This window comes from Ricinus communis, chromosome 7 (assembly GCF_019578655.1).
Source record: "Ricinus communis isolate WT05 ecotype wild-type chromosome 7, ASM1957865v1, whole genome shotgun sequence".
In the NCBI taxonomy this organism is placed as follows: Eukaryota; Viridiplantae; Streptophyta; class Magnoliopsida; order Malpighiales; family Euphorbiaceae; genus Ricinus; species Ricinus communis.
In genome coordinates, this window is record NC_063262.1 from 2,564,866 (window position 1) to 2,590,085 (window position 25,220).

Consider the following 25,220-nt stretch of genomic DNA (forward strand, 5'->3'; position numbering starts at 1 on the left):
CACCTATCAGCACCAAAAAGAATTATTAAAAAGAAAGAAACAAGGCACGGAAAATGAAGCAACAAGGTGACTAAGAAAGCACCCACCCGTGTCATCAACTGTTGCAAGAAAAAGTCTGTTAGTGCTGTTTTATGCTCCCTCGTGTAAATCTTTAAGTCGGTGCAGTAATTAAATGAGATGACAGACACATGAAGACTCCTTGGTTCTTTCCATCTTTATGATGCGGCAACTATGTGACATCACTCAGTGAGGCATCAAACGACTCAAATTGGGATAAGAAATGAATTTACATCATATGTAACTTTACTTGACAGAAAATGCTGATCATGTATGAGGAGGCAGCAAAATGAAATTATTTGACAGATGCAAGGGATGTTTCGCATGTGCTAGTGAGAAAACTAGCTGCCAGATTTATATTGAAACTTGTAGAAGATACCTGTTACATGAGCATACAAACATTTTATGCCGAAGCAAATACAAACAAGATAAAGCAGAGGACCAATGCAAAAATGGTAAAATAAACAGCGGTTCAGTGGGATGGCAATGGGTGCATATTCCTGAGTTCGAGAACTCGCACCACTTCCCAACCCTTTGTAAAGCAGTAAGATCAAATCCCTCCTCACGGAAAGGAATAGAAGATTCATATCATGAGCATGACAGATACCAACAAGCACATTGCAGTTTCCTATGCTGTTGTCTATGCTAACCTACAACATACTATAATGCCTTCGTTTGCCTAGATCCTGACATGTCCACATGAGCAAACAATCGCTTCTTGCAAAGATACGATGTGATTTAAAGTGCATAAACAATCTCGCCGCTGCTATCAACATCAAGCTCGGATTCAGAATCGAAGTCCATCATGTCATCATCCATGTCAAGATTGTCTGCCATAAAGCGATTGAGGCCATGGTCCCCAGCTGCTGGTATGGTGGCCTCAGAAATTATCTGCATGATGGTATCAATGCTCTGCATGGGTTGATCAGGCTCTTCAAAATGATTTCCCATTGTCCTTTCATCCATTAGGTCCATAGGGAGATTCTTCAGAAACCACTCATGGGTCTTGATTTGTGGAATGGTAATCCTCTGTTAAATGCAAGCATGCAAAAGCAATAGCATCAACAAGCAATCATGCTAGCACAAGCAGTTCCATGATAAAAGTCGACCAATATTCATAACAATAGGCATCACATCAAATTCTAACACAAATCTTGAGGCAAATCAAAAAGCAAAACCAAAACAATCAAACTAATTCAAATAAAAGGTTTGTTAATATGTATCATGTATTGGGGATTAAATTTTTTCTTTTAGTAAATGATCCTATTTAACTCCATACAAATACACTTTTTTTTAATATGTGGAGCTAGAATTCTTTTTACACGACTGAGCAAAGGAATTCGAAGAAATTTATGCAATTGTAAATTATCAGTAAAAATCACACGTCAAAAGTATATAACTATATAATATAACTAGATTCTTTATAAAACAAAATACTTACTGCTGCAGGATCAAAAATAAAAATTCGAGAAATGAGGTCACAGCACTCTGGAGATATCTGAACAACATCTGGAATGGAATATTGGACACTAAGAATTCTCTGCAAGGAACCAACAAGAACGTTGTCTTGCAATATAAGAAATCTTATGTAAGAAGGCATTATGTAGCACCAGGATTTGGCGATATACCTGTATTGTCTTCCTGAAGTCCTTTGGCTCATCAGGATCCTCAAAGGGATATGCCCCAACCAGCATCACATACAAGGTCACCCCGCATGACCACACATCTGCAATCTGGTATTGCAGCACAGAATCAACAAATGAACTTGTATTCTGTACTAAATTATCAATTTCTGAAAACCAAACCTAACATGAGAAGTGGAACGTCTGCATTTCAAATTAAAAATTGCCTGAACAATTTAGACAGTGATACAACAAACCAATGCAAAGTCGTGCACACAAAATATTTAAGTTACTTGACATGGTAAAATCTATCACGTTCATTGAGATTTGACCAGATATACATTTCATGCGTCTTGTTTAAACTTCCATATTTTGGTCCCTCAGGTTTATGTAAGCTCAACAATTTACTAAAGTTTATAAAACCATGCAGTTTTTCTCATTATTATTTAGCCCTTAAATATTTTAAATTTGAAAAACTTTAGCCCCCAAAATCATAAAATTCTGAACAAGTTATTCTTTCTATTGCTAGATTATAGAATACTTTAGTCCCTCAAAATCTCACACTGACAGTTGTAGAAGGGCTTAAACTAGTTCTCTAACAGCATGGGCACAAATGAATATGCATATTAGGTCAAACATTGTGGCTTTTCAATAATGTACCCTTGAACAATTCAAGATTAACATAGAGAAAGAATCATCAAATACTAAAAGAACAGAGGACTCCTATTAGCCGCCACCACTTCTAGGGACTCTGACATCATATGGCAATGTATACGAATATAGATTATAACACATTTCAATATCCTATTATCAATTTTGTGCTTTCTCGTTTTTATTTTGGGAGTAATTGAAAGATATTACTGTAGCACTACAGATACTAAATAAACTCGACCCTTGTTATGCTAACCAAAAGAAAATATGTTATTTCATTAATAACATTATATGTTTAAATTTGCATCTCTGCTCACTTCCAACTAGCATACAGCCTAAAGTGATGGTGAAGACACATAAATTTTTAGTACTGTCTAATATCACCTAAAAATGAAGAATAAAATACTCAGCCCCATTTGCAATTACTTTAAAAACATAAATAGTTGGTTTACAAGAATCTATTTGGATCAGAAATGTCAAAAAAAGGAGGAAAAATGCATCATATACACAAAATGCACACCAGTACTACCAGCAGCAATAATATACTAAAAGACATTTCAAGTAAAAGTTGTCTGAAGATTAAGAATATATGAGAGATATAAACCTCTGGCTCATTGCATTTGTCATTTTTCACCAAACGTGACTGGTTGCCAATCACTTCTAAAAAAAAACAAGAGAGACAATAGGTTGCAAGTGTAACTTCAAATACATTGATTTAGCCAGTCATCATAATGAAAAATTTATAATGAACTGCTTTCTTAAAATATTTTAGAAATGTGAGATCTGAATTGCCGGTAAAATATCTTTTAATTGAATAGCAAAGTACAAGAAATGATGTTACCTTGCCGTCATATTCCTGTCTCAACAATACTTCTGGAGCAATGTATGCTGGAGTTCCTACCGTTGATTTTGGTTGTGAATGAAGCACTGAAGACTGAGAAAACACCCATACATACACAAAAACTCATGATCGTAAATGCTCCTTTAAAAAGAGAATGCAATCAGCAAATGACTGAAGTTGAACTAACAAATATGTTTTACAAAGTTGACATAGACGGATAAAAAAAGTACCTCAGCAATCATACAAGAACAATTCCTATATTCTAGTACTAAGATAAAACACGCAAGTGCTATTGAGTCTCTGCATTATATCAACGCAAACTTTAATGATCAATTTGATTCAACTTCTTATATTTTGTTTATTGCTCCAAATAAAATGCATTCTATCGACTTCAGAACAAAGTGAGAGTAAAAATAAAAAAGCATGCTATAGATAAAGTTCCATTTAACATGAGTTGGACAAAAGACAATGTTGACAGGAATTCCATTTATACTTATATCAAAAAACTTTTGGCCGTTTAGAAATTTCCTTTATCTTGTCTGACCATACATTTTTTGTTTCTTTCTTAAATATCAATGCAAACTTAGCAAGTTAACCAAATAAGGAACAGTTATTAAGCATTCTCCATAGCACCATTGAAGTAACCATGTGCCTTCCAACATTATAAATTAACTTCGTAACAGTATTTCAAAACTTAAAAATATCTCATATATTTCAGCATTCTGATGTGGGGTGTGTGTGTGTGTAAAGAGTCCCTCAAAAATAACCATAGTTCTTAAATCATCCTAAATCGGTGGTTTATGAAAGCATTCCTTAAACATCATAAATATTATGGACCAGAAAATTCATAATCTCAACCTTCAGGTCCAAAGGACATCAGTGTAGCAAAATGATAAAGCAATTAATTGGCACTGAAAAGAATTGGAGAGATTAAAAGAGAAAGAGAAAGAAGAAATGACAGTACCTTGGAATACCCAAAATCACAAATCTTCAACCGAGGAGCTGGGCTTCCATCCAGTAGAGTGTTCTCCAACTTCAAATCACGGTGACATACTTGCTTCATCAAGAAGGATAATTTTAAAAGTCAAAATAAATTACATAAATATAATTTTGTACCGTAAACAACAATAACAACATTTAGCATAGAGAGTGTTTCAAGTACCATTGCATGGCAATAGCTAACACCTGATATGAGTTGTTGAAAAAAGAATCGAGCCTGAACCAAGAACCACAGTCAAGAACAGCAATACAAATAATCACTGAAACATGTAAAAACAAAAGATGATTAATAAATTGAAATATAAACCTCATCCTCACTAAAACGACCACCATTGCAGATTTTCTCGAAAAGCTCTCCTCCAGATGCATATTCCATCACAATGGCCAAATGTGTAGGAGTTAAAATAACCTGGACCAGAATCCACAGTAAATTTAAGGGGAAAAAAAATCAAATCAAGCTATCAAAGCACCTCCTCTACAAGAGATAAAAAGTAAAGGAAAAAACAAACCTCTTTAAACCTCACAATGTTTGGGTGTCTCAGTGACCTGTGATTAATAATTTCTCTTTGAACATTTTCATCAATCTGCAACACATAACCACATCAAAATGCTATAAGCATTACCACAGCTTGTTGAAGTCTAAAAATGCAAGAATTCAACTTAGTCAATTCTCATGTTTGGAAAGGTCATAGCTGCTACAATTCAATTCGTTTCAACTTTAAAAAAAAAAAAAAAAAAAAAAAAAAAAAGAAAAACAACAACAACAACAACAGCAGCAACAGCAACAGCAGCAGCAGCAGCAAAATAAAAATTGAATCTATCCCAAATTTGACGTGACTTTGCAAGAAATTGATTCAACTGAAATCTTGCACATGATTTGTGCCAAACAAGGCCTATATAAGTTAATGAAATTTAATTAGAACGCCAAGCTATTGTCTATTTATGAACTTTTTTTGCAATTGTAAAATGAAATTTTTTTAGAAATTACCTATGTCCATTTTATTAAGCCGGTGATTGAACATAAAATCAAATTTCCAATTAAATGCATCAGACAAGGAAAAGAAAACGGCTAAATAAAATAAATTTTCAGAAACTGATTACATCTATAAATGAACAAACATAACATTCTAAATCTAGCAGACCACAGAATTAACATTCAAAACGATTAATAAAAATATTACATACATAAGGACAACCAAGTTATAAATTTAAAAAAATAATAATAATATTAATATTAATAAAATTCCTAACCTTATCACCTCGCTCTATATATTTAACCGCCACAAGTTCTTTAGTAACCTTATCTCTCATCAACCTAGCGACTCCGAAATTCCCTGACCCGATATCTCGGACGAAATCGTACCGGTCACTGTCATGCATGATCGGCATATCCATACCTGGACCAACAGTTATCGCCGACCGATTCATTTTCTCAACTTCTATTTTCCAGGTTTGCCCCTTTCTTCTAATAAAAAACTCAACCAATCACATTAGATGATAACTTCAAAAACGACGACGTTTAATACATGAAAGAGAGCAATAAGCTTGATCGATTTTGATTCGGTTATGTTTGAACCCGGCGAGATTTTTTAAAGAGATAGAGAGAAGCAGATATTCTTGTGATCGGAGAAGTAACCGACTGTTAATATCTATCTCTCTATCTTTCTCCGTTTAATAGTGAAGAAAATGAGAGAGAGAGATGGAGAAGTTTTCTTTTTTTCTTTTTTCTGATAAAAAAGACTAGTGCCAATGAGATATTTACTGGAGAGAAGGTGAATGAAGACAAACACAGTGTTAGTTGTACCAGTTGAAGGTACTAGAAACGACGGCGTTTCTAGTTTTTTTTCAATTTGTTTCTTTTTCTCTGTCTCGCTGTGTATTTTGTCTTGTTCTACTGTAACTGACCTTTTAGCTTTGGTTTTCTTTACTAATCTCCTACTTGCCTCAAATGCCCTTCCCCTCTTTGATAATTTTGGGCACGACAACATTTACTAAATTCCTTAATTAAGTAGTTAGGGTTTATTTGATTGAAGTGAGGAAACTCCTAGTTGATAAATTAAACTGTTTAATAAAATTTTATTAGTGTTTGTTATTAATATATTAAATAACTAATTAAGGGTATAATATATTATTAAATATATTTTATTTTATTATATTATATTTAATAATATAAATTAATAAAAATAACTATAATAATTAAAAATATTATAATTAATTTTTTAGCTCAATTATATTTATTATTAAAAAATTTATAAAAATTATTTTAAAAGTAAAAATTTAAATTTAAATTCTATTAATAAAAATTATTCTAAAAGTATAAAATTTAAATTTAAATTCTACTAATAAAAATTTATAAATTTAAATATTATAATTATTTAAAAATTAAGAATAATTCTAAGATAATAGTTATTTATTATAAAAATATAAAAAATATAATTATATGAGATTAACTTATAGTAAATTATTATTAATAATTTTTAATAAAGATACTAGTATCTAAATAAATAATTAATTAATTAAATCAGTTACGAGTTGATAAAAAAAACTCTAAAATATAGCTAATGCAATCAGCAGCTGATTGGGACTAAATCATCTATCAGCTGTTATTTTTAAATATTTATTAAATACTTTAATATAGATTTTCGGTGAGAAACAATTATCAATTACATCAAATTTCTAAACCATTCTCTTAGTAACTATGTATGATTGTGCCGGTTCAAAAAAAAAAGCTACATATGATTGTTTGTGCAATATAACTAATTCAAGTTTGTATATATGTAACTGGTGTTTATTAAATTGATGATTGAATTAAATGAATATATTAATGAGTATATATTTAACTAATGAAATTCAAATAGTTAAATATAATATTATTTTAGTTAGGGTTGAGTAAAGGTAAGTTTAGTTCAGTTTGATTCGATTTTGATTAAAATCGAAAATCATCTGATTTTATTAATCGAACCAAACTGAAATAATAAGTGCAATCAAATCAAAATTTGGTTCGATTGATCAATTCAAGCTTTTTAAATTTATTATTTTTTATAATTTTAATATAAATATTTATATTTAATTAAATATATAGAAGAATATTTGTTTATGATACAAATATTTAAATATATGAATATATATATTATAATAAGATAAATTAATTTTTATTTATACAAATAAATTAAAATTATTTTAAAAATTTATAAAAATTTCGGTCTGATTCGATTGTAACCATAATTTTTTTGAATTAAGTGAATGTTAACGAGTAGATCTCAATTCGCTTGTATATATTTAATTAATAAAATATTTAAATACTTAGTGTAAGATAATTTTAATTAGTGGTGAGTAATGATTAATTTGGTTCAATTTTGGTCAAAAAAATACAAATTGTATGATTTTATTAATCAATTCAAATCGAAATAGTAAGTATAACCAAACCGAACTAAACAGAAAAAAAGTTTACTTCGATTTGGTTAATGAGTTTGAACTTTAATTTTTTCTTATAATTTAGAATATAAATATTTGTATTTAAATAAATATATATAATATTTGTTGAACATCAATAATAAAAAAAATATATAAATAAATATAATTTTATAGTTAAATATAATTTATTTCTTTATATAAATAAATAAATAAATATTATTTCAAATATCTATAGAAATTTTAATCATTTTTATTATAATTAAAGTTCTTTGAGTAAAAACCGAATAAAATTAATAAATTATAAAAATAAGCAAACTTAACTGATCGGTTTGATTTATTTTTTCAATCACTCCTAACTTTAGTAATCAGATAGGTTTAGAATTTAACTAATTTATTTTTTAATATTTAAAAAGTTAACTTTGATATTAGGAGGCCAGTTAAATTATAACGTGAATATAAAATTTAAATTCAACATATGTTTCTTTTTATTATAATGTTATAAATCAGAGAATTTATATTTATTTGAAAATATTTTAAATTTTTATTTCCTTTAGTAGTGACATATAAATATATTCTTTAATTATGCTGTTCATTTAATAAAATAAATTATTTATTCACAAACTAAGAATTTAGAACTTGAACTAACCAAAGTGAGTAATAAAGTGGTGATTAATCACAACATAAATTGGCAAGTTTTCCTTGATATGAAGGAGTGGGTACTTAATTATAGAAAAAAAAAGAAAAGAAACAACTCTATATTATTAAATAGTACGATCAAATATTGATATTTGTGGCACCGCATGAGAATTCCTAGATTGTCCCATAAAAAGAAATATGGAAAAGATGTAGAGAGAGAAAATGGTCGTCGAGGACAGAAAGGTCATTTCATAACCGTCCGTGTGCGCACTGAGGATAGAGCTTCGGAAAATAATGGAAAAATTTAAGGATGGATTACTTCATAAATTTTTTGCCAAACAAAGAAAAAAAATAAAATAATAATAATAAGCTGATCGGTAGAATACTTGAGTGCATTAAGGTGTAAAAGGTACAGAAAATCTGAGCCTTTAATAGGAATGACTTCAATAATAATACAAAGACTTTCAATTGATCAAGCTGCCATACTACGGTACGTACTAACCAATTCTTTGACCCGGTGGTGTGAGAATCTTTTCAGCAACAGGCTTTGCCTTTTCATGAAAAGGAAAGACCTTCGGGGTTCAGTTTTGTTGGGAATTCAATTATCCCGTTTGCCCTTTCAATAGTTTGGGCAGACTTAAGACATTACTTTATTAATTCAAATTAGTCAACATTCTAATTAATTTATTTTTCTATTTTTAATTATTAAATGAAAAGAATTGAGATTAAACTTAAAATATATAATTAAATATCCGACCTTCGGTTGTATAATTTTATTTGAAAATTGAATACAATTTCATGGTATAATGTGGACATGAATAATTAGGTAAAAGGTATTTTTCTTTATGTAGATTCAGGTGCCAGTCTCTCCTTTTCAGCATCCTTTTGCTTTACTTTTAACCCTTTTTTTTTGTTTTCAGTATTTTTCTTTTGACCAACAAATATCATAGGAAGCAATATCTACTCATTTTATTTATTTTACATGGCCATATGGTATCTCATTGAAATGGAAAGATATAGCAGAGGCTAAATATGCAGTAATTAGCATAAATCAAATTTAAAATGGTTAACAAAACCAATTATGGCTTAAAATGGTTAGTCTAAACCAATTACTAATTTTCAATATAAACAATCTTACTTTATAACAAATTTAAAACATAAAAGTAATTTAACTGCACACAAAATTATTTATTTTAAAATTATCCGAAGCAGCTTTAGAATGGGATTATTTTATAAGTTTTCCCATTAAAGTCAACTTAGTTATTTTTGAGATAATAGTCAACTTAGTAATCTTTTAAAATCCTTCTTACAGAGCCAATGAATTAGGTTCAACAGTCGGACTGGGCCTAAGATCAGGCATATGATAATAGATTGATGGGCCGGACTAAACAGAATCTAACGCTCACAAGTCATAATCCGATCAATTGAAAACGTATTCAGATTTCAAAGCATTTGAGAGGAGGGCAAATCAGTCAAGTTGAAAAAGCTTGCATAAAATGGAGAAGGAAAAAGAAAAAGGAAGGGGTAATTATAAATTTAGTATTTTAATTTTTTAATGTTTTTTAATTTAATTAAATACTAAAATTTAGTAATATATATATATATATATATATATATATATATTAGAGTATTTTTATAAATTATATAAATTAAAATAGTAATTTATTATTTACAACTTTTTATATTTTTGCTTTCTTTGTTCTTTTTCATATAAATTTCATTAGTACTAAGAATTTAAGGATATTGGATTTTTTCTTATTTTTTAAAAAAATATTTTTTATCATTTTTTAATTTTAAAAATATTTAATACCTCATTCTCTCCTCTATTATCATTTGAGGTGAAAGATATATTTTATTTAAATTTTTTTAAGGTAAATGTAAGGAAATAAAAATATAAGTAGTATTAAATTTTTTTAGTCTTTTATCTGAATATATGAGATTTTAAAAAAATTTCTTTTAATATCTTAAAAAAATAAATACAAATTTATAAAATAGATGATAAAATAAATAAAAAAACTAAAATAAAAAATAAAAAGCATGAGATTATTTTGTAGTAAGATATTTAAATCAATTTTATTATTCAAAATAAAACACATAAGTACTTTAATCAGTACGAACTGACTAGAAATACTATATTAAATATTTTTAATATGTTTAAATATTTAATTAAATAAAAAAAATCTAAATATTAAAGTAAAAAATTATAAATTTCCAAAATAACAAGTGAAGAAAGGAAAAAAAAAAGATAATCAATTTGGCTTCTAAAATTGTACCGTGAGCTCGAGAAAATAAAATGTGAGTTTCACTATAACGATGGATTTGTTTGTTAAAGAAGTTCATTTATTTATCTTTTTGATATTGAGATAAAATTGAGGGGCCGACTTGATCCTTTGCCCACAAGAGAAAAGAAGCCGGAAGTGCGGGGCCTTCACTTTCTCTCTAACGAGCAACGGAAAACCGGTGAAAGAACATTCCATATATTTTCACATTTTCCACATTTGTCCTTCTCATCTTCGTTCTTCCCTACCTAAACAAAACAATTCCTTACCCAAAAACACACCTCGTTACATAATAACGCCAACTAATCCGAATTTATCGGATTATTATTAGAGAATAGAAATGGTATCGGATTCGGAGCTTATCGAGAGATTAAGAGAGTTTTTAAAGAACTCGGACCTGAACACGACAACTACCGGTATCGTACGCCGGCAACTTGAGGAAGATTTCGGAATCGATTTATCGGATAAGAAAGCTTTTATAAGAGAACAAGTTGATTTGTTTCTACAAAGCCAATTCGAAGAAAATGACCAAAATGAAGAAGAAGAACAAGAAGATGATGATGATCAGAGGGCTAACGTTAAATCAGAGCAAACCGACGGTGATAATGACGATGATGAAGAAGAAGAATCAACGGCTAGTAATGGAACAAGTAACGCAAAACGGAGGTTAGCAGCTATATAATTAATTATGATTATTGAAAATTATTAACATTAATAATATTTGGTTTTAGTTTTGTTTATTTTAGCTTAAGGGTTTTCTTTGCTTTTTGGGTTAGGCTTATTATTATTATTATTATTATTATTATTATTATTATTATTATTATTATTATCATTGTTAAAAATGTTAATGGTAATCTCAATAATTTTATAGCATATACAAAATCCAATGCCTAATACATACAATACAGATAAACGTTTGGATTTTTTTAGGGCTTTCTGTTTTTGGTTTTATTCTTCTGTTTCAAGAAGAATTAATATATTATTAAAATATTTTCTTATCACTTTATCGTTTTAAAAGAAAAGCCATCAAAGAAATGGAAGATAAACATGTGATTTTGGGAAATAGAAGTCAAGAACGGAAAACATAAATGAAGCCAAACAAGCCCTTAATCTTTAGTTTTTAATTTTTTTTTTTTTGGAAGTATAATAGAGTTAGATAACTTGTTCAATTGTTTTTTGAAAAAGACCATTTATTATGCATATGAATTGTTTAGAAAAGGTTGCGTGGGGATTAATGTGATGATGTTTTTGTTTCATGTGCATATTCATGTTATTCTTTGCTTTACCTAGCAGTAAAGTGTACTAAGGTATTTATATGTTCTAGATTACACTGCTTTTGCTTTATACGCACCTGAAAAAAGAGAAAAAGAAAGATTTTGATTAACAAACATTGAGAGAATCTGTTTGAATTTGAACAGGTCCTCAATTAATTCGATCAGTGTCTATCACTGCCGTGGAACACATTGCTACACTGCAAGCTTTGTTGCATGCTTATAAAGAGAATGAAATTTTGTCAATAATATCATTCCACTCCTCGTATTTCTATTCCTGGGATTATTTTTTTCTTGGTTTTTCTTGGGGACAGGTTGGGGGACGAATCAGGGGACATGAGTGGGAGGATTGAGGATTGTTGAGGGAAAATATGGCTGTATTATATTTCTTCCAGAGTCACATTTACATTCTTTGGCTTTAGGGAAAATGTTTCTTTATAATAGTTGATTTTTTTTCATTTTGTTTTTGTTTTATCAATAGACAGGGAACCTTTTTTTCACTTTCTATCAGTGGGTAGTTTAAACTTATGAATTTGTATGGCACTTTCTGCCACATCCCACTGTTTTCCTCTAAAGATTATTCTCCTGCCAATAGTTTGTAATAAGCTACCAATCATCACTCAGTTTCTTTATATGAAAAGAAAAGGAAAAAACTTCACTTAGAATGGTGTAGCCCCTGTTTGGAGTTACTATCGGGTGTTACAAGAGCAGGTTTACAATTTTTTTTAATATAATATCTATTTTTTTTAAACTTCTTATAAGCTTGCTTTTGAAAAAAGCTTTAATGTACCTGCTTCTCTCCAAAGCAGTTTTTAAAACTCAATTTTTTTTTTCAAAAAGTATTTTGCCAAAAAGCAATCCCGAACAGGGCTATATTATATGCAATGCGACTTGTGAAAGCGATCAATCCCGACTCTACGATGCTTATTTGCCTCTGCCTTTTTGGTGCGCATTTGTCCTATTTTAAATCGTTTGTTGTTACTTGAGTTGTTTTGAGGAATTCCATTATTTTGTGGTATTAGAATGAAGAAATGATGGGTTCCCAAAAGTCTTTTTGCTATCATCTTAGGGAAAATGCTACTCTCATGAACCAAGAAGGTCTCTTCACTGATTGATAGCATGCCATATATGAGAACCAAAATTAATGACCAAAAACCTTGATAAAGAAAGGGCAGATGGGCTTTCCCATCAGCTTCACTGAAAGAGTAACCTCTTCAGTTCATAAATTCCTCGATTTTTAATAAAAGATTATCAAGATTTTAGGTGATTGCATGTTAAGTTTTTTACAGCAGTTTTAGTGATTTCTCTTGCTTTCTTTTTTTTTTGTTTTTTCTTATTTCAGTTAGAAAATTTAATCATTTAGCACTAATAGCAAAACAAAGGATGAAACAAGATATCTCATTTTTCTTTCTTTCTCAATAATTCCGACCTCCTTTATGTTGTGTATTTGACTGTTCCCCTCTGGTCTATCATGCTGCTCGATTGTTATTGGACAATGGTAAGAGCTTTTGAGAACATTGAAACAAATTTTCTGTATATTCATTAAGTCACAAACCACTGCTATGCACTGCCTTAGAAAATTTATGGTTATAGGCTGCACTTTTCCCTGTCCTTACAGTTGTTCTCCTTTTATCTTAATTCTTTTATTTCTTTTTTTTTTTTTTTAATATGTGAGTCAGGTCTAATGAGCAAAAAAATGAAGGCAAGAAAAGAGGGGGTGGTTTTAGCAAATTATGTAGCCTTTCTCCTCAACTTCAGGAGCTCACTGGGGTGCCTCAGTTGGCTAGAACAGAGGTATGCCTGAAAAGTTTAGGTCAAGGTATTTCTTACTTTGCCATTACTTAAACTGGTTAAGGGGATTTTCAATGCTAAGTTTCTATTATCTTGGTTAGGTTGTCAAGCAACTTTGGAGTCACATTAGAGAGAAAAAATTGCAAGACCCAAATAATAGACGGAACATAATTTGTGATGAACCATTCCGAGCCCTTTTTGGTGTTGATTCTATTGACATGTTTCAAATGAATAAAGTCCTATCAAAGCACATTTGGCCCTTGGATTCTGATGGTGGTATGCTTCTACATCCTTAATTGTGAAACATCCTTTAATATTATTGTGGTTTTGCTTCAAGTTCTGAGTAAAAAATCTTGTTTAATACTTGAGGTCTCCAAAGACACTTGAATTATTTGGTCTTGGTGAATTTTAACATGAGAATTTCTATATCCAGTTCCAATCAGACTCCTTCTTCCCAGCAAAAGGATGGTTTTCACTTAATGGCTTATTTAGTTGAGAAATTATAATGCCTGTTTTCACCTGTAAATACTGTGAATGTGATGTTGACTTAATATTCCTGTTTTTAGTGTCAACACATTTATGCTAACAACATGATTTTACTCACATTCATGGCACAGTTGTTCCAGCCAAGTCTGAACCAAAAGAAAAGCAGCGAAAGCAAGAGAGAGAAGAAGGTAGCTCGTAAAGTACTCTTTCAAATGGCTTAATGGTGTTATAGGATCATACTCCTTGCATAATACAATTGTTTACTGTCAGAGTGTAGCCTTAGTTTTATTTCTTCCATTTTAATCAGCTTCATAATTTGGTTTGCTATCAATAGTCTAGACTTAGTTTTATTTCTGCCATTTTGGTCTTATTCATAATTGTGGTTTCTATACCAGGACTTATGAACTGCCTTTTGCTGACCACTTGACAGAATCTCTTGTTATATCTATTGCTAAATGCTCAGCTTATTGCATGCCTGCTTGCTTTCTAATATAGAAGTTTTTCCTCCATTTTCACATGAGCGTTTCTAGTATTTTATTATATGCAATTCCACTAACCCAAGGCACTCAAAATGCAATAGCATATTGTGAGCTTTAAAACAAATTGCTGACAAATGATTTTCCATGTTGGAAAATTATTTCTTATACTTGGCTTTTGCCAGGTTTCTGGATAGTAGCAGTTTCTTTTTAATGTATTATGGAACCTATTTTTAACTTTAACTTGATTACATGTCAGAGCCAGATGAGCCAAAAAGAAAGGAAAAGCGACGGAAGGGAGAAAAATCAGGTTTTCTTGCTCCCCTACAACTCTCAGATGCTCTAATAAAGTTTTTTGGCACTGGAGAAAATGCATTATCACGAGCTGATGTCATCAAGAGAATGTGGGAATATATAAAGCAGAACAACCTCCAGGTACGTGATTGAAGCCTTCAATGTACTACATAATATGGTGGTTGAAGGTAATAATTTATTGGGTTAATTGCAAAATCAATCATGACATTTAGCACTTTTAGCAAATATAACATGATCTTTTGAGTTTCGTAATGTCAAATACGAAATGTGCAATTTTTTGCAATTTAAAGTATCAGTTAGAGAAAACATGATCTTTGGCGGTTTTATGAATTTAACGTGACAATTTATTAGCTTTTATATTTTTATTATAATTAAAAGCATAACTTTCTTATTGCAGTTTAATTAAATTACTAAATATTTTATTTTTTATTTTTTCTTATTGTAATTAAATTTATTATTGACTTATCTGTTTTTATTGTATTTTAAATAATTAAATATCTAATGTAATTGAATTGAATCGAATTGTATTTTAATGTAATTTAATAAAGTCACATAGACGCTCAGCCAACTCCTGCATCATGTCAGCAAGATTATGTTGAATTTTTTAACTGATGCTTTAATTTGTAAATTGACATTGCTAAAATTAAAAAGTCATGTTAAATTCGTAAAAATGTTTTTGTCAGTATTTCTTTTGCAATTAACCCTACTTTATTTTTAGGTGTGTTTTTGCAAGCAACTATGTATGAATAGTAACTGGACTAAGATATGAATTGTTTAAATGAAGTTCGATTATAGAACTGATGCAGTGTTATGAAGTGTATCTTTACATGATTGACTAGGAATTCTAGATTAGAACTACAGTATTGTCTAACCATAGGGAACGAAAACATTTTTTTCAAGATGGTATTCTTAATTTTCAAGTTATTTTATTGGTGCAACATTTTACTCTTTTGACCATTTCTGAATTTTGCGGAGCTATTATGCTCTAAAATTGGCCTTACAATGAACAAGCTGTATCTATTTTGAGTGTTACAGTCATCCTTAAGGAATGACTAAATCTATTAGCTTTTTGTGTTCTGATCTTACCCTTACTGCAAAGTTGACTAAAGTGTAACAACCTGCAAATTGGATAATGTGAAAAGGCATTCTTGGGAATTTGTAAGATTGCATTGCAGTGGTAGGTCGTAGTAACTAATATTTACAGGAAAGTGGTAGGTAAAGATACTTGAAGACGTGTAGTAGAGAATAAAGATGCCTCATTTTGATATGCATCAGAACTGTTTCTCAAACTATTCTCTTCCTGTTTGAAGGACCCATCTGATAAAAGGAGAATAATATGTGATGAGAAGCTGAAAGAACTCTTTGATGTGGACACCTTCAATGGATTCACTGTAACCAAACTCCTATCTGCTCATTTTGTAAAGACCTGACTGCGAGTTGCTCATACAAAGTTCAGACTAAGCTCAAACCAAAATGAGGGCTTTGCCTGCAGTTCTTTTGAACCTTTTTACTTTTTGTAACTTCTTCTTTTAATACTTTTCAATGTTCAAGGACTGGGCTAACAGAAATTTTTAAAAAAAATTATTGACCTCTTTTGTAGGCATTATGACATTTTCTTATACTCTGGCAATTGTTTGACCCCATCATCCACCCTTACGTCTCCTGTAGAATTTCTGGGTCGTAGGCCATTGTGGGGTGGTGTAGACTATAGCTGTGTGTATCTCTCAATGTTATGTGCATTTCTCTGGACAAATTGTAATTGCCTTTGTGATGTTTAGACTATTATGCGCTGCTTCACACATCTACTAGATTTGTAGAGAGTGAAGTTAGATTTAGAATACTCCAGGCTCAAGCTGACCCGTCACATTTATTGCAGGAGACTTGGTCGCCAATGGGCCCTTGCCTTTCAAACTTCGCATTCATTTCATCATTCGTTAGCCTGGTCAGGACTTGCATGTGTTGTCAATATCACTACAGGAATAATGCCTCAGGAAAAGCTAATTTCAGCTTCATCCTGTGGCTTTTTTGTGATACCGAATGTACCATTAGTTTGTTTCAAATAAATGGAATCTTAATTTATTAATCGTGAGTTCAAGAATTTAAAGTTTCTGATCCCTATTGTTCAAAACAGTAAAGTTAGAAATAGAGTGAGTAAACCTGGAAAAATTATTTTCTTTTTATATGGGAAGGACGAAAGGACATGATTTTAAGTATAATGTAATGATTACTATGGACTACGTTTTGGTAAGATTTCCAAGCGAAGGAAAAACATGCTGAAAAGCTCTGTTGCATGGACACGTTTTGCAGGCAAAAAGCTAGAAAAATTTATAGTTCCGTTGCCGGGAATCGAACCCGGGTCTCCTGGGTGAAAGCCAGACATCCTAACCGCTGGACGACAACGGAATTACTGACATTTTTAGACAGTATTAATACCTTCAAAGAATATAGAAATAAAATTGCAGCTACGTAATGGCAAATTATGCTAATTCAGTAATATTTTTCATGTGTTAACAGATTTCTTTTTAAAAAAGTTGAAAATCAGTGCAATGTTATTTAACGTAACTCTAAATCACAAATTGCCTCTCTACGAGTCTAATTGAGAGAATATTAGTAAAAATTATCTAGCTATTATGTTTATAAATTTCAATAAAAGTAATATCGTAAATTTTATGAAATCTTTCAAAATATCCATTAAAGAAATTCAAAGAAAGTAGAATTACATTTCAGAAATATATGTATTAGTTAACATATAGTAAGAAGGGTGAATGAGGTTAGGAAAATGCTTTTCCAACTTCTTTTTTTTTTTTTTTAATTTTGAATGATTTCTTAAAATTTTAAATTACTTTGCTAAAACGCTCTTTTTCTTAAAAATAGGGGTTTGAGAAAAACAGTTTTTAAAAAATAAAAAAATTAATTAATTTGTATTTTAAACATCCAACAAGAATTTCAAACACAGAATCTAAAACAATGAAATTTTGAAGAAAAGTATAAAAATATTATATTCTATTTTTTTTATTACCTCGATAAATTTCATATAATGTGAACACCCATAAACTTTTAAAATTCAAATCATTATCTCAAGAAAAAAGAAAAAAAAAAAAACAGTTCATAGTCATAAAATTATATATAATAACAAAAGGGGTATACAATAACAACCCCTCTTTTTTTATCATATATAATTATTTATACGTTTTATTACATTAAAACTTTTTGCATTTTGATAAACAAAGAAGAGGTTCATGTAAAATTGGTTATGTTACAACAAAGATAAATACATAATTGAGCATTATAGGATTCTGCTATTCCCATCATTTCCTTCTTTTAATCCGTTAGTCAAATTGATAACAATTCCAAACAAATTGCCACCGCACGTTAAAATAATAAAGAGATTATAATAAAAAAGAGTGGTACTCCATAGCAATAAAATAATTAGTTAATTTTAATAATCGTTATTATTAAATTATTAATGTAGTTTCATATATTTAATTTATTTTTATTATTTATATATTTTATGAATATAATTACTAAAATAATAATTAAATTGTATAGTAATTGAGAGAAAGTACTGATGCAATGATTAAAAAAATAGTAATTATTGTCGTGTCAGGTTAAATTTTTTTTAATAATATTATATAATTAGATCGTTATTTATTAATGACAGTATTTATTTATAATACTAAAATAATAAAGAAATTATTTTAAAATATAAATATATTAAGCTGTAAAATAGTTTTAATAATTTTTTATTATTAATAAAATAATAATAATAATAATAATATGATTAAATGCAACAAAAAGTAGTGGTTACGAAGGATAGTTGTCATTTTGCATGAAAATAAAGTATCAAAGCAAAACAACGATGTAAAACAATGCTAGCAAACGAATCCTTATCTCCAAATCCAAAAGATAAATTGAATAATACATTTATAATATTATTTCACAAGTTAGAAAAAAACTATACGATGCTCATGGACACGTGTCGGTCATACAGCTAAAAGAATCCCTTGAAAGAAAAAAGAGAATCAAAATTATTCTGGAAGAAACTATTCTCCAGTAACGGACGAGTTTTGCCGAGAAGAACCGCTCATCCAAAGTTACAACTTTTAGGCACGTGTTCTCCATCCATTGGCTGTCGTCGATTTCGTGTTTCCTTTTTTTTTTTTTTTCTTTCTTTTATAAGAATATGTAACAAAAAGAAGAGAAGATAAACTATGACAGTCCATGACTATAGCCATTATTAATAAAGAAATGAAAAGTCAACAAACAATGGTAAAAGTGGAAAAGTTTTTATTTATTTTTTTGTTGTAACATTTGAATTTCTCTGTATTATTATTTATTTATTTATTTATCTTTTTTGTTATATAATATAAATGAAAAATATTTTGATGATGCATCAACACAATATATCAGGAAAGAAAAAAAAAAAAAAAAAAAATCATAGGAAAGGAAAGGTTCTTTAGCTAAGGAATCTTTCACATGACAAACATACTTTCTTGTTTCTTTTTATATATTTGTTTTTGAATTTTTCTTTGTTTGACTAATTTGCCATTATTCTTTAGTGGGTCTTTTGAAATGATATTATTTGGTTTTGAGGAGGAACACAGTTTGTGTTCTTGGATGAGATAAAGCTTGTAAATATCTTGAGGCTCATAAAATTCTGATGGCTTCACTTGTTGGCTACAACAACACTTTTCTTAAAATATTAATTATCCAATGGGCCTGGTAACCATATCATATTATATATTATATTGTTGTCTAAGAATCTGACATCTGGGATTTCAGATAAGCATAAATCAAATTATGCTGACTCAAACCTTTTTTGACACACAGATCCTTAATCCTGCTGCATCAATAAAGCTAATATAAACATATGCAGAACACAAATAAATAAAGAAATGCTCAATTTATAACCAAAATAAAAAAGAATGGATGCTGAGGAATTAATATCATCTCATATTATCCTAAATGGAAAGGATAAAATTTATGGGTCATGCCCACCTTGAATATGTCTTCTACTATTGTTAATATATTCAATATATTAGTATGAAAATTATCATTTTTCTATTAATTAGTTGAGTGTGAAATTTGTGTTTAAATATTATAGTTAAAGATATATGTTTTAATATATAAAATATAAATTATTTTTATTGACATTTACTGTATAAATTAGGAGAGTAATACGTATTATAAATATTTTATATTTTAGTATTGAATTATTAATGTATATTTTATTATTTAAAATTTATATATATTAATAGTAAAAGATATTTTTTAAAATATATTAATATATTTAGATTTTAGCATTTAATAATTCTTTTGTTATATACTTTATTATTGATTCAAAAATCTAATTTAGGGACTCTTTATATAAATTTATCCTGCAAAGTATGTTGGTGATCTACGCATACACATCTTTCCATTTACTGAATAAGGGGCTTATGTGTCTTGTTTATGGGTATAATAATTTGAGAAGTCATAAGTATTAATTATCATTTAAAAATAACTTAAAAATGTATCAAATATCGCATAAATAAGATTATAATAATTTATACTGATTTAATTATAGTTTGAAATTAAAATATTAGATATATAAGTACGTTAAAATTTTTAAAAAATATTTTACCGCCCGTAAAGATCATATTCAACAAACTCTAAATTAATTATTGATATATGTATATTAAAAAAATTTTGAAAATATATATTGAAGTAAAATTATAAAAAAATAAATTTTAATTTTTTAATTATTAATTAAAAGTATAATTCAATTCGATCCAGAATTGAGACCTACCGATCTAACAAATTTTAAACTCGATCTAAAATAAATTTGAAATTCTTTAAGTGTGGTTTTAATTATAATTAAAACAATATATTATCTCAAAGTTTGTAAAAAGAAATGACACATATGAAAACAGTAAAAGAAAAATGGAACCTAAAATGGTAATTTGGATGAAAGAAAGACTTAGGGTTTTGTGTTTGGCCATAAACTTTGTTACCAAAAGAGCCCTAAAAAGTCAAAAGTACTAATTGTTCCTTTTTTCACAGCGATACCTCAACCTTACCTACCCAATGGAATCTTGGAAAACACACTATTTTATTTTCTTTTCTATAAAAAGAATATTTTTATTACCAAAATTAATTTATAACCACAATTCGCCGCGTGTGTATGTACGGTATCCAAAGATTCTTATACCCTTAGACTCACTAACTCGCTGATTCACCTCCCCTTTCTTTACTCTCTACTGACTCGCGGAGTCACCCGAGTTAACTCGAAAAATATGCGACGACCCGAAGTGTGAATATAAGTAATCGAATCTTCGCGTCCCTGAATCTGAACAATTTCTTTTTCTTTATTTTTTTTTTTTTCATTTCTTTCTCTCTATATATATTTGAGATAGCTGTCTTTCTCTTGTTTGTTCTGTCCGGCTATATGTCAGAGACCGAGATATAGAGATAAATAATCTTGAAGAAATTAAAGAAAAGAGGGAGCAGAAAAAGGAATGGAGCTAAGCTTAGATTTGAGCTTGGTTTATGTACCCAAAACGATTAGTGAGTATTTAAAAGAGGTTTCGAAGGTTAAAGATAGTAGCTTGAAGTTATCAAAGCTTGATGATTATGTTCAAAGATTAGAAGATGAAATGAGAAAGATTGATGCTTTTAAACGTGAATTGCCTCTTTGCATGCTTCTTTTGAATGATGGTATGTGTAGTTCCCTATTTTGCTTTTTCTTTGTTATTAATCTTTTATGTATTTATTAGTTTGTTTATTCTTGAATTTGTGTTTTCTGAGATGGGTTTTCCTTCTTTGATTGTTCGCTTGATTTTTTTTTTTGGATTTTATTTGTAGCTATTGTTAGGTTAAAAGAAGAGGCAATGCAGTGTAAAGAATTGGAAGAGGTCGTATCAGTAAAAGGGAATTCTTGTAGAAATGAAGAGAGAGAATTGGAAAATGATATGATTGATAAGAAGAATTGGATGAGTTCTGTTCAGCTTTGGAATAATAATAACCATACTAACAATAACAACTTTGATTCCGAGAATCAAGAATCAAAATCAGAAACTAAACAGGTACACTTTTAATCTTTTCACAACTTGTTTGCTTAAAAAGAAAAAGAAAAAAAAAAAGAAACAAGTAAGGTTGCAATTTTTTTGGATTAAAAAGATGTGATTTGTGTTCTTTTGTTTGATTTACAGAGAAGTGAAGAAGATGATGATCGGTCCACTTGTGAGAATCCAACTCAATTATGCAATCACAGAAGCAAAGGAGGGGGATTTATGCCGTTCAAGTCAACTTCTGGGTTTGAAAAGAAAGAGGAGAAAGAGGTTGTGTCTCAAGTTACTGGACTTTCTCTTATGACTCCAGTATCTGAGTTGGGTTCTCGCAATTTAATGTCAAAAACCAATGGCACTGATCAATTCAAGATACAGAATAAACCCCAACAGCAGCAGCAGCAGCCTTACAAGAAACAGAGGCGTTGCTGGTCGCCGGAGCTCCACAGGCGTTTTATTGATGCCTTACACCAACTTGGTGGATCTCAAGGTTAGAAACTAATTACCAAATTTCTCTCTTTTGGCACTGCCTTTTCTTTCAGTCCTCTAAGATCGGTATTTGGTTGGTTCTTTAAAAAAGTGGATTAAATTGATTGAAAGCTGTGAATCTTTCTTTCTTGTAAATTAAAATTATAAAGATCGACTTGTACAAGAAATGGAAATGATTTGGATTTCTAGCTTATTGCATTGATTGGCTTGTAGGTTCTTATGCCAAAAAAGTACTTTGTTACTATAATTTTATTCCTTTGTGTATACTTCAATTGAGCTCTTTGTTTAGTATGTATTTATCTTTTCTGACTCTTGATTTGGATTATTGTGTTCTACAGTGGCCACTCCTAAACAAATACGAGAACTTATGCAAGTTGATGGGCTCACGAATGACGAAGTTAAAAGTCACTTGCAAGTAAGTTTTCGATTCAAAAATGTCATTTTTCAGAACTGTTTTTGTTATGGTAGAGATGATGTTTTGTGTGTGGGCAGAAATACAGGCTTCATATCCGTAAACTCCCAGCTTCTTCAGCTGCTCAAGCAAATGCTCTATGGATGGCTCAAAATGGACACAAAGACGACTCATCAAAACAAAGTAATTCAAAGTCTAGTTCTCCACAGGGGCCCCTCCATGGCTGTGGGTCTGCCAAAGGTATGTCTAGTACTGGAGGTGACAGCATGGAAGTAGAAGATGACGATAGATCAGTGAGTAATAGTTGGAATGGTAGGCAGCACAAGCAGGCAGGAGAAGTTGATGTATAGTGGGTGGTAATAAAACTGATTCTGATATACCTGTGAATTTTGCAGATAAAATATACATGGGGAATCAGATTTGTAAACATGAAAATAATGAAGGTGGCAGATATAATAGGATTCAAGATTGGAGTTAATTATTCTTTTAAGAGATAAGTTATACATCAGAGAGATCAGGGATGAATAGATTTTGCGGAAAGTTTTCTCTCCACCTTGAGTTCTATCTCTTCCTACCTGATCTGTGCTGTTCATCAACTTATGTAATGCATATTTTATGGTTTCTAAATTATTACATGACAGATTCTGATTTTATAGATAGTTATCATCTGATAAATGCTATCGCTATCTGCTTCTCTCTTTTATGAATTAAGTCTGTCTATATGCTGCATTTACTAATGGTTGCCATATTATTTGCTATCTGTTATACCATCATTGAGTTAAGCTTTGCTACTAGTTAGATCACTATGCACTTGACCATCATTTAAAATGTTGCTAAAGGAATATTTAGGTATTGTGCTCTACATTCTTTATCAAGTTGTTAAGAGTTACCCCAACTTGCTTAGGAACACTGCTGTTATAAATAACTTGGAAGAAGTATTGCCTATAAATAACTTGGTAAGATACTGAGGTTACCAACATTTCTGGGTGTGCTGGACTATCTTCATGCGGATTTTCTTCAACAATCATTTTACACAAACCAGATCGGCTGATCTTAACCATTATTAGTGCTACATTCCTCTTATTTTCAGTTCCTTCGGCTGAAGGATACAAAGGGGAAATAAGGTTCCATGGGGTGCCCCATTTTAGACAATATGGTCTTGTCTAGATAAAAAATCAGTTCTGCCACGATCGATCTTATGAATTTTTATATAATGACAGCTGAACCACTCGAATCTTGTCATCTTCATCTATGTTTCTTTCTTCTTTCCAGCTTTTCCTGTTAGATTAGGGTTTCTCTTTTAATTCTCTAAATAATTAGCTTTAAGTAACTCATCTCGTTCTCATTATATTTTATTTCAAGTTTGTATTTTCTACCTGTAGGACTACTCGTGGTTTTTCTTCATTTCCTTGGTGGCCATAGAAATTCATTATAGGTGCAAGTATAACTTAGCTTTCAAGGCATTTGTATATATCCATAATGACTTCCATATCTTCGATAACCTGTCAAAGTTTACATCTTTAACATAATCTTTAAACTTATATCCTCTGTAAACATTAACTGTTGAAAAATTTTAGATGAAAGGGCAGTTACTACCCATATATCTCGAGCTCTACAGATGCTTCATGTAGCTTGCTGGTGTAACATAACTCAGTCCCATCACCAAAACAAATAAAAAATTTTAGAAAAATGCAAGCAAATAACAAGGGGAAACACATCCATGCACAAAGTCTAAACGACAGCGTACTACCTTTGTTAAATAAAGAGTGGTTAGTTGACTAATAATAATCTTTTAAGGGGGTCATCGGGCGAGTAATCAGTTATCAAACATCCACTCCAAACCGAAAATTAAAGTGTAAATTCAGATCATTCTTTTTCTAGTACGTGCACCAAAAAAGAAAAGAAAACGTAGGCTGCTAAGGGATTTAGCATTTAATAATGTTTTGGGGTGAGACTTCTAGATCTATCTTGTGTTGAGGATAACAATATTCTATTCAAAAGTCTGCATTGAAACTTCTACTTAAGAAATCCAACCAAGTTTCCGTATACTGTATAATAATACATATTTTATATTTTAAATTATATAATTTCTCTAACAAATATTTGATGGATAAAATATTTTTATATTATTTAAAATAAAAAATTTATAAATGAATCCGAACACAGCCAGCTAGACTGATATCTCTTTAACCCCTGATATCAAATAGCAATATATGAAAAATTTAAAGTAATGGGTTTGTTTAAATTATCTGTAGGATGAGAGATGATGTACCCTTTTGTCAACTTCCACTTACAGCTAATCTTGAGTGCGAGGACAAATTGGAATCAGAAGACAAAGGTGTCAGTTTCATGATCAGATAACAAAAGTAAAACTAAAATATGAATCTCCCAGTTAGAGGATACGGCGAGCCCACGCCCAGATTTTGCCTTCAACA

At 30.0% G+C, this 25,220-nt stretch overlaps 3 protein-coding genes and 1 non-coding gene across 6 annotated transcripts; 2 read left to right on the forward strand and 2 right to left on the reverse strand.

Moving 5' to 3' along the window:
* Nucleotides 1-373: 373 nt before the first annotated feature.
* LOC8267246 (serine/threonine-protein kinase SRK2I) lies at nt 374-5,921 on the reverse strand. The gene is made up of 9 exons (XM_002522284.4): nt 5,422-5,921; nt 4,680-4,754; nt 4,478-4,579; nt 4,334-4,387; nt 4,136-4,228; nt 3,172-3,264; nt 1,686-1,790; nt 1,499-1,597; nt 374-1,086 (listed from the first exon to the last, which is right to left on the reverse strand). Exons 1-9 carry the CDS (start codon nt 5,596-5,598, stop codon nt 796-798), a joined length of 1,089 nt encoding a protein of 362 aa, XP_002522330.1. The 5' UTR covers nt 5,599-5,921; the 3' UTR covers nt 374-795.
* A 4,431-nt stretch (nt 5,922-10,352) lies between these two features.
* Nucleotides 10,353-16,950, forward strand: LOC8260593 (upstream activation factor subunit UAF30). 3 transcript variants are annotated; one of them, XM_025157948.2, is made up of 7 exons: nt 11,028-11,165; nt 11,918-12,715; nt 13,450-13,564; nt 13,663-13,837; nt 14,179-14,235; nt 14,783-14,958; nt 16,715-16,950. In XM_025157948.2, the coding sequence occupies exons 2-7, from the start codon at nt 12,555-12,557 to the stop codon at nt 16,919-16,921; spliced, it is 891 nt and encodes a 296-aa protein (XP_025013716.1). In that variant the 5' UTR covers nt 11,028-11,165; nt 11,918-12,554; the 3' UTR covers nt 16,922-16,950. The 3 variants fall into 3 exon arrangements, with proteins under 3 accessions (XP_025013715.1, XP_002522329.1, XP_025013716.1); XM_025157947.2 differs by lacking the exon at nt 11,918-12,715 and having other exon boundaries at nt 10,353-11,165; XM_002522283.4 differs by lacking the exons at nt 11,918-12,715; nt 16,715-16,950 and adding an exon at nt 16,149-16,449 and having other exon boundaries at nt 10,635-11,165.
* A 219-nt stretch (nt 16,951-17,169) lies between these two features.
* On the reverse strand, nt 17,170-17,241 carry TRNAE-UUC. Its single transcript has one exon. It is a non-coding gene; the product is annotated as a tRNA-Glu (tRNA).
* Nucleotides 17,242-21,072: 3,831 nt separating this feature from the next.
* LOC8267244 (transcription factor HHO5) lies at nt 21,073-23,444 on the forward strand. Its single transcript, XM_002522282.4, has 5 exons — nt 21,073-21,534; nt 21,682-21,902; nt 22,029-22,374; nt 22,712-22,788; nt 22,866-23,444. The coding sequence occupies exons 1-5, from the start codon at nt 21,336-21,338 to the stop codon at nt 23,133-23,135; spliced, it is 1,113 nt and encodes a 370-aa protein (XP_002522328.1). The 5' UTR covers nt 21,073-21,335; the 3' UTR covers nt 23,136-23,444.
* Nucleotides 23,445-25,220: the final 1,776 nt, after the last annotated feature.

What these genes read in the sequence shown, in the direction of transcription:
- LOC8267246 (XM_002522284.4), bottom strand. Translation starts at nt 5,598, where the DNA reads ATGAATCGGTCGGCGATAACTGTTGGTCCAGGTATGGATATGCCGATC. An exon ending in TTAGCTATTGCCATGCAATG is followed by an intron (nt 4,229 to 4,333) that starts GTACTTGAAACA and finishes TTCTTGATGAAG; the next exon opens with CAAGTATGTCACCGTGATTT. An exon ending in ACTTCAGGAAGACAATACAG is followed by an intron (nt 1,598 to 1,685) that starts GTATATCGCCAA and finishes GGTTCCTTGCAG; the next exon opens with AGAATTCTTAGTGTCCAATA.
- LOC8260593 (XM_025157947.2), top strand. Translation starts at nt 10,840, where the DNA reads ATGGTATCGGATTCGGAGCTTATCGAGAGATTAAGAGAGTTTTTAAAG. An exon ending in ACAAGTAACGCAAAACGGAG is followed by an intron (nt 11,166 to 13,449) that starts GTTAGCAGCTAT and finishes TATGTGAGTCAG; the next exon opens with GTCTAATGAGCAAAAAAATG. An exon ending in TAAAGCAGAACAACCTCCAG is followed by an intron (nt 14,959 to 16,714) that starts GTACGTGATTGA and finishes CATTTATTGCAG; the next exon opens with GAGACTTGGTCGCCAATGGG.
- LOC8267244 (XM_002522282.4), top strand. Translation starts at nt 21,336, where the DNA reads ATGGAGCTAAGCTTAGATTTGAGCTTGGTTTATGTACCCAAAACGATT. An exon ending in CATGCTTCTTTTGAATGATG is followed by an intron (nt 21,535 to 21,681) that starts GTATGTGTAGTT and finishes TTTTATTTGTAG; the next exon opens with CTATTGTTAGGTTAAAAGAA. An exon ending in CCAACTTGGTGGATCTCAAG is followed by an intron (nt 22,375 to 22,711) that starts GTTAGAAACTAA and finishes TGTGTTCTACAG; the next exon opens with TGGCCACTCCTAAACAAATA.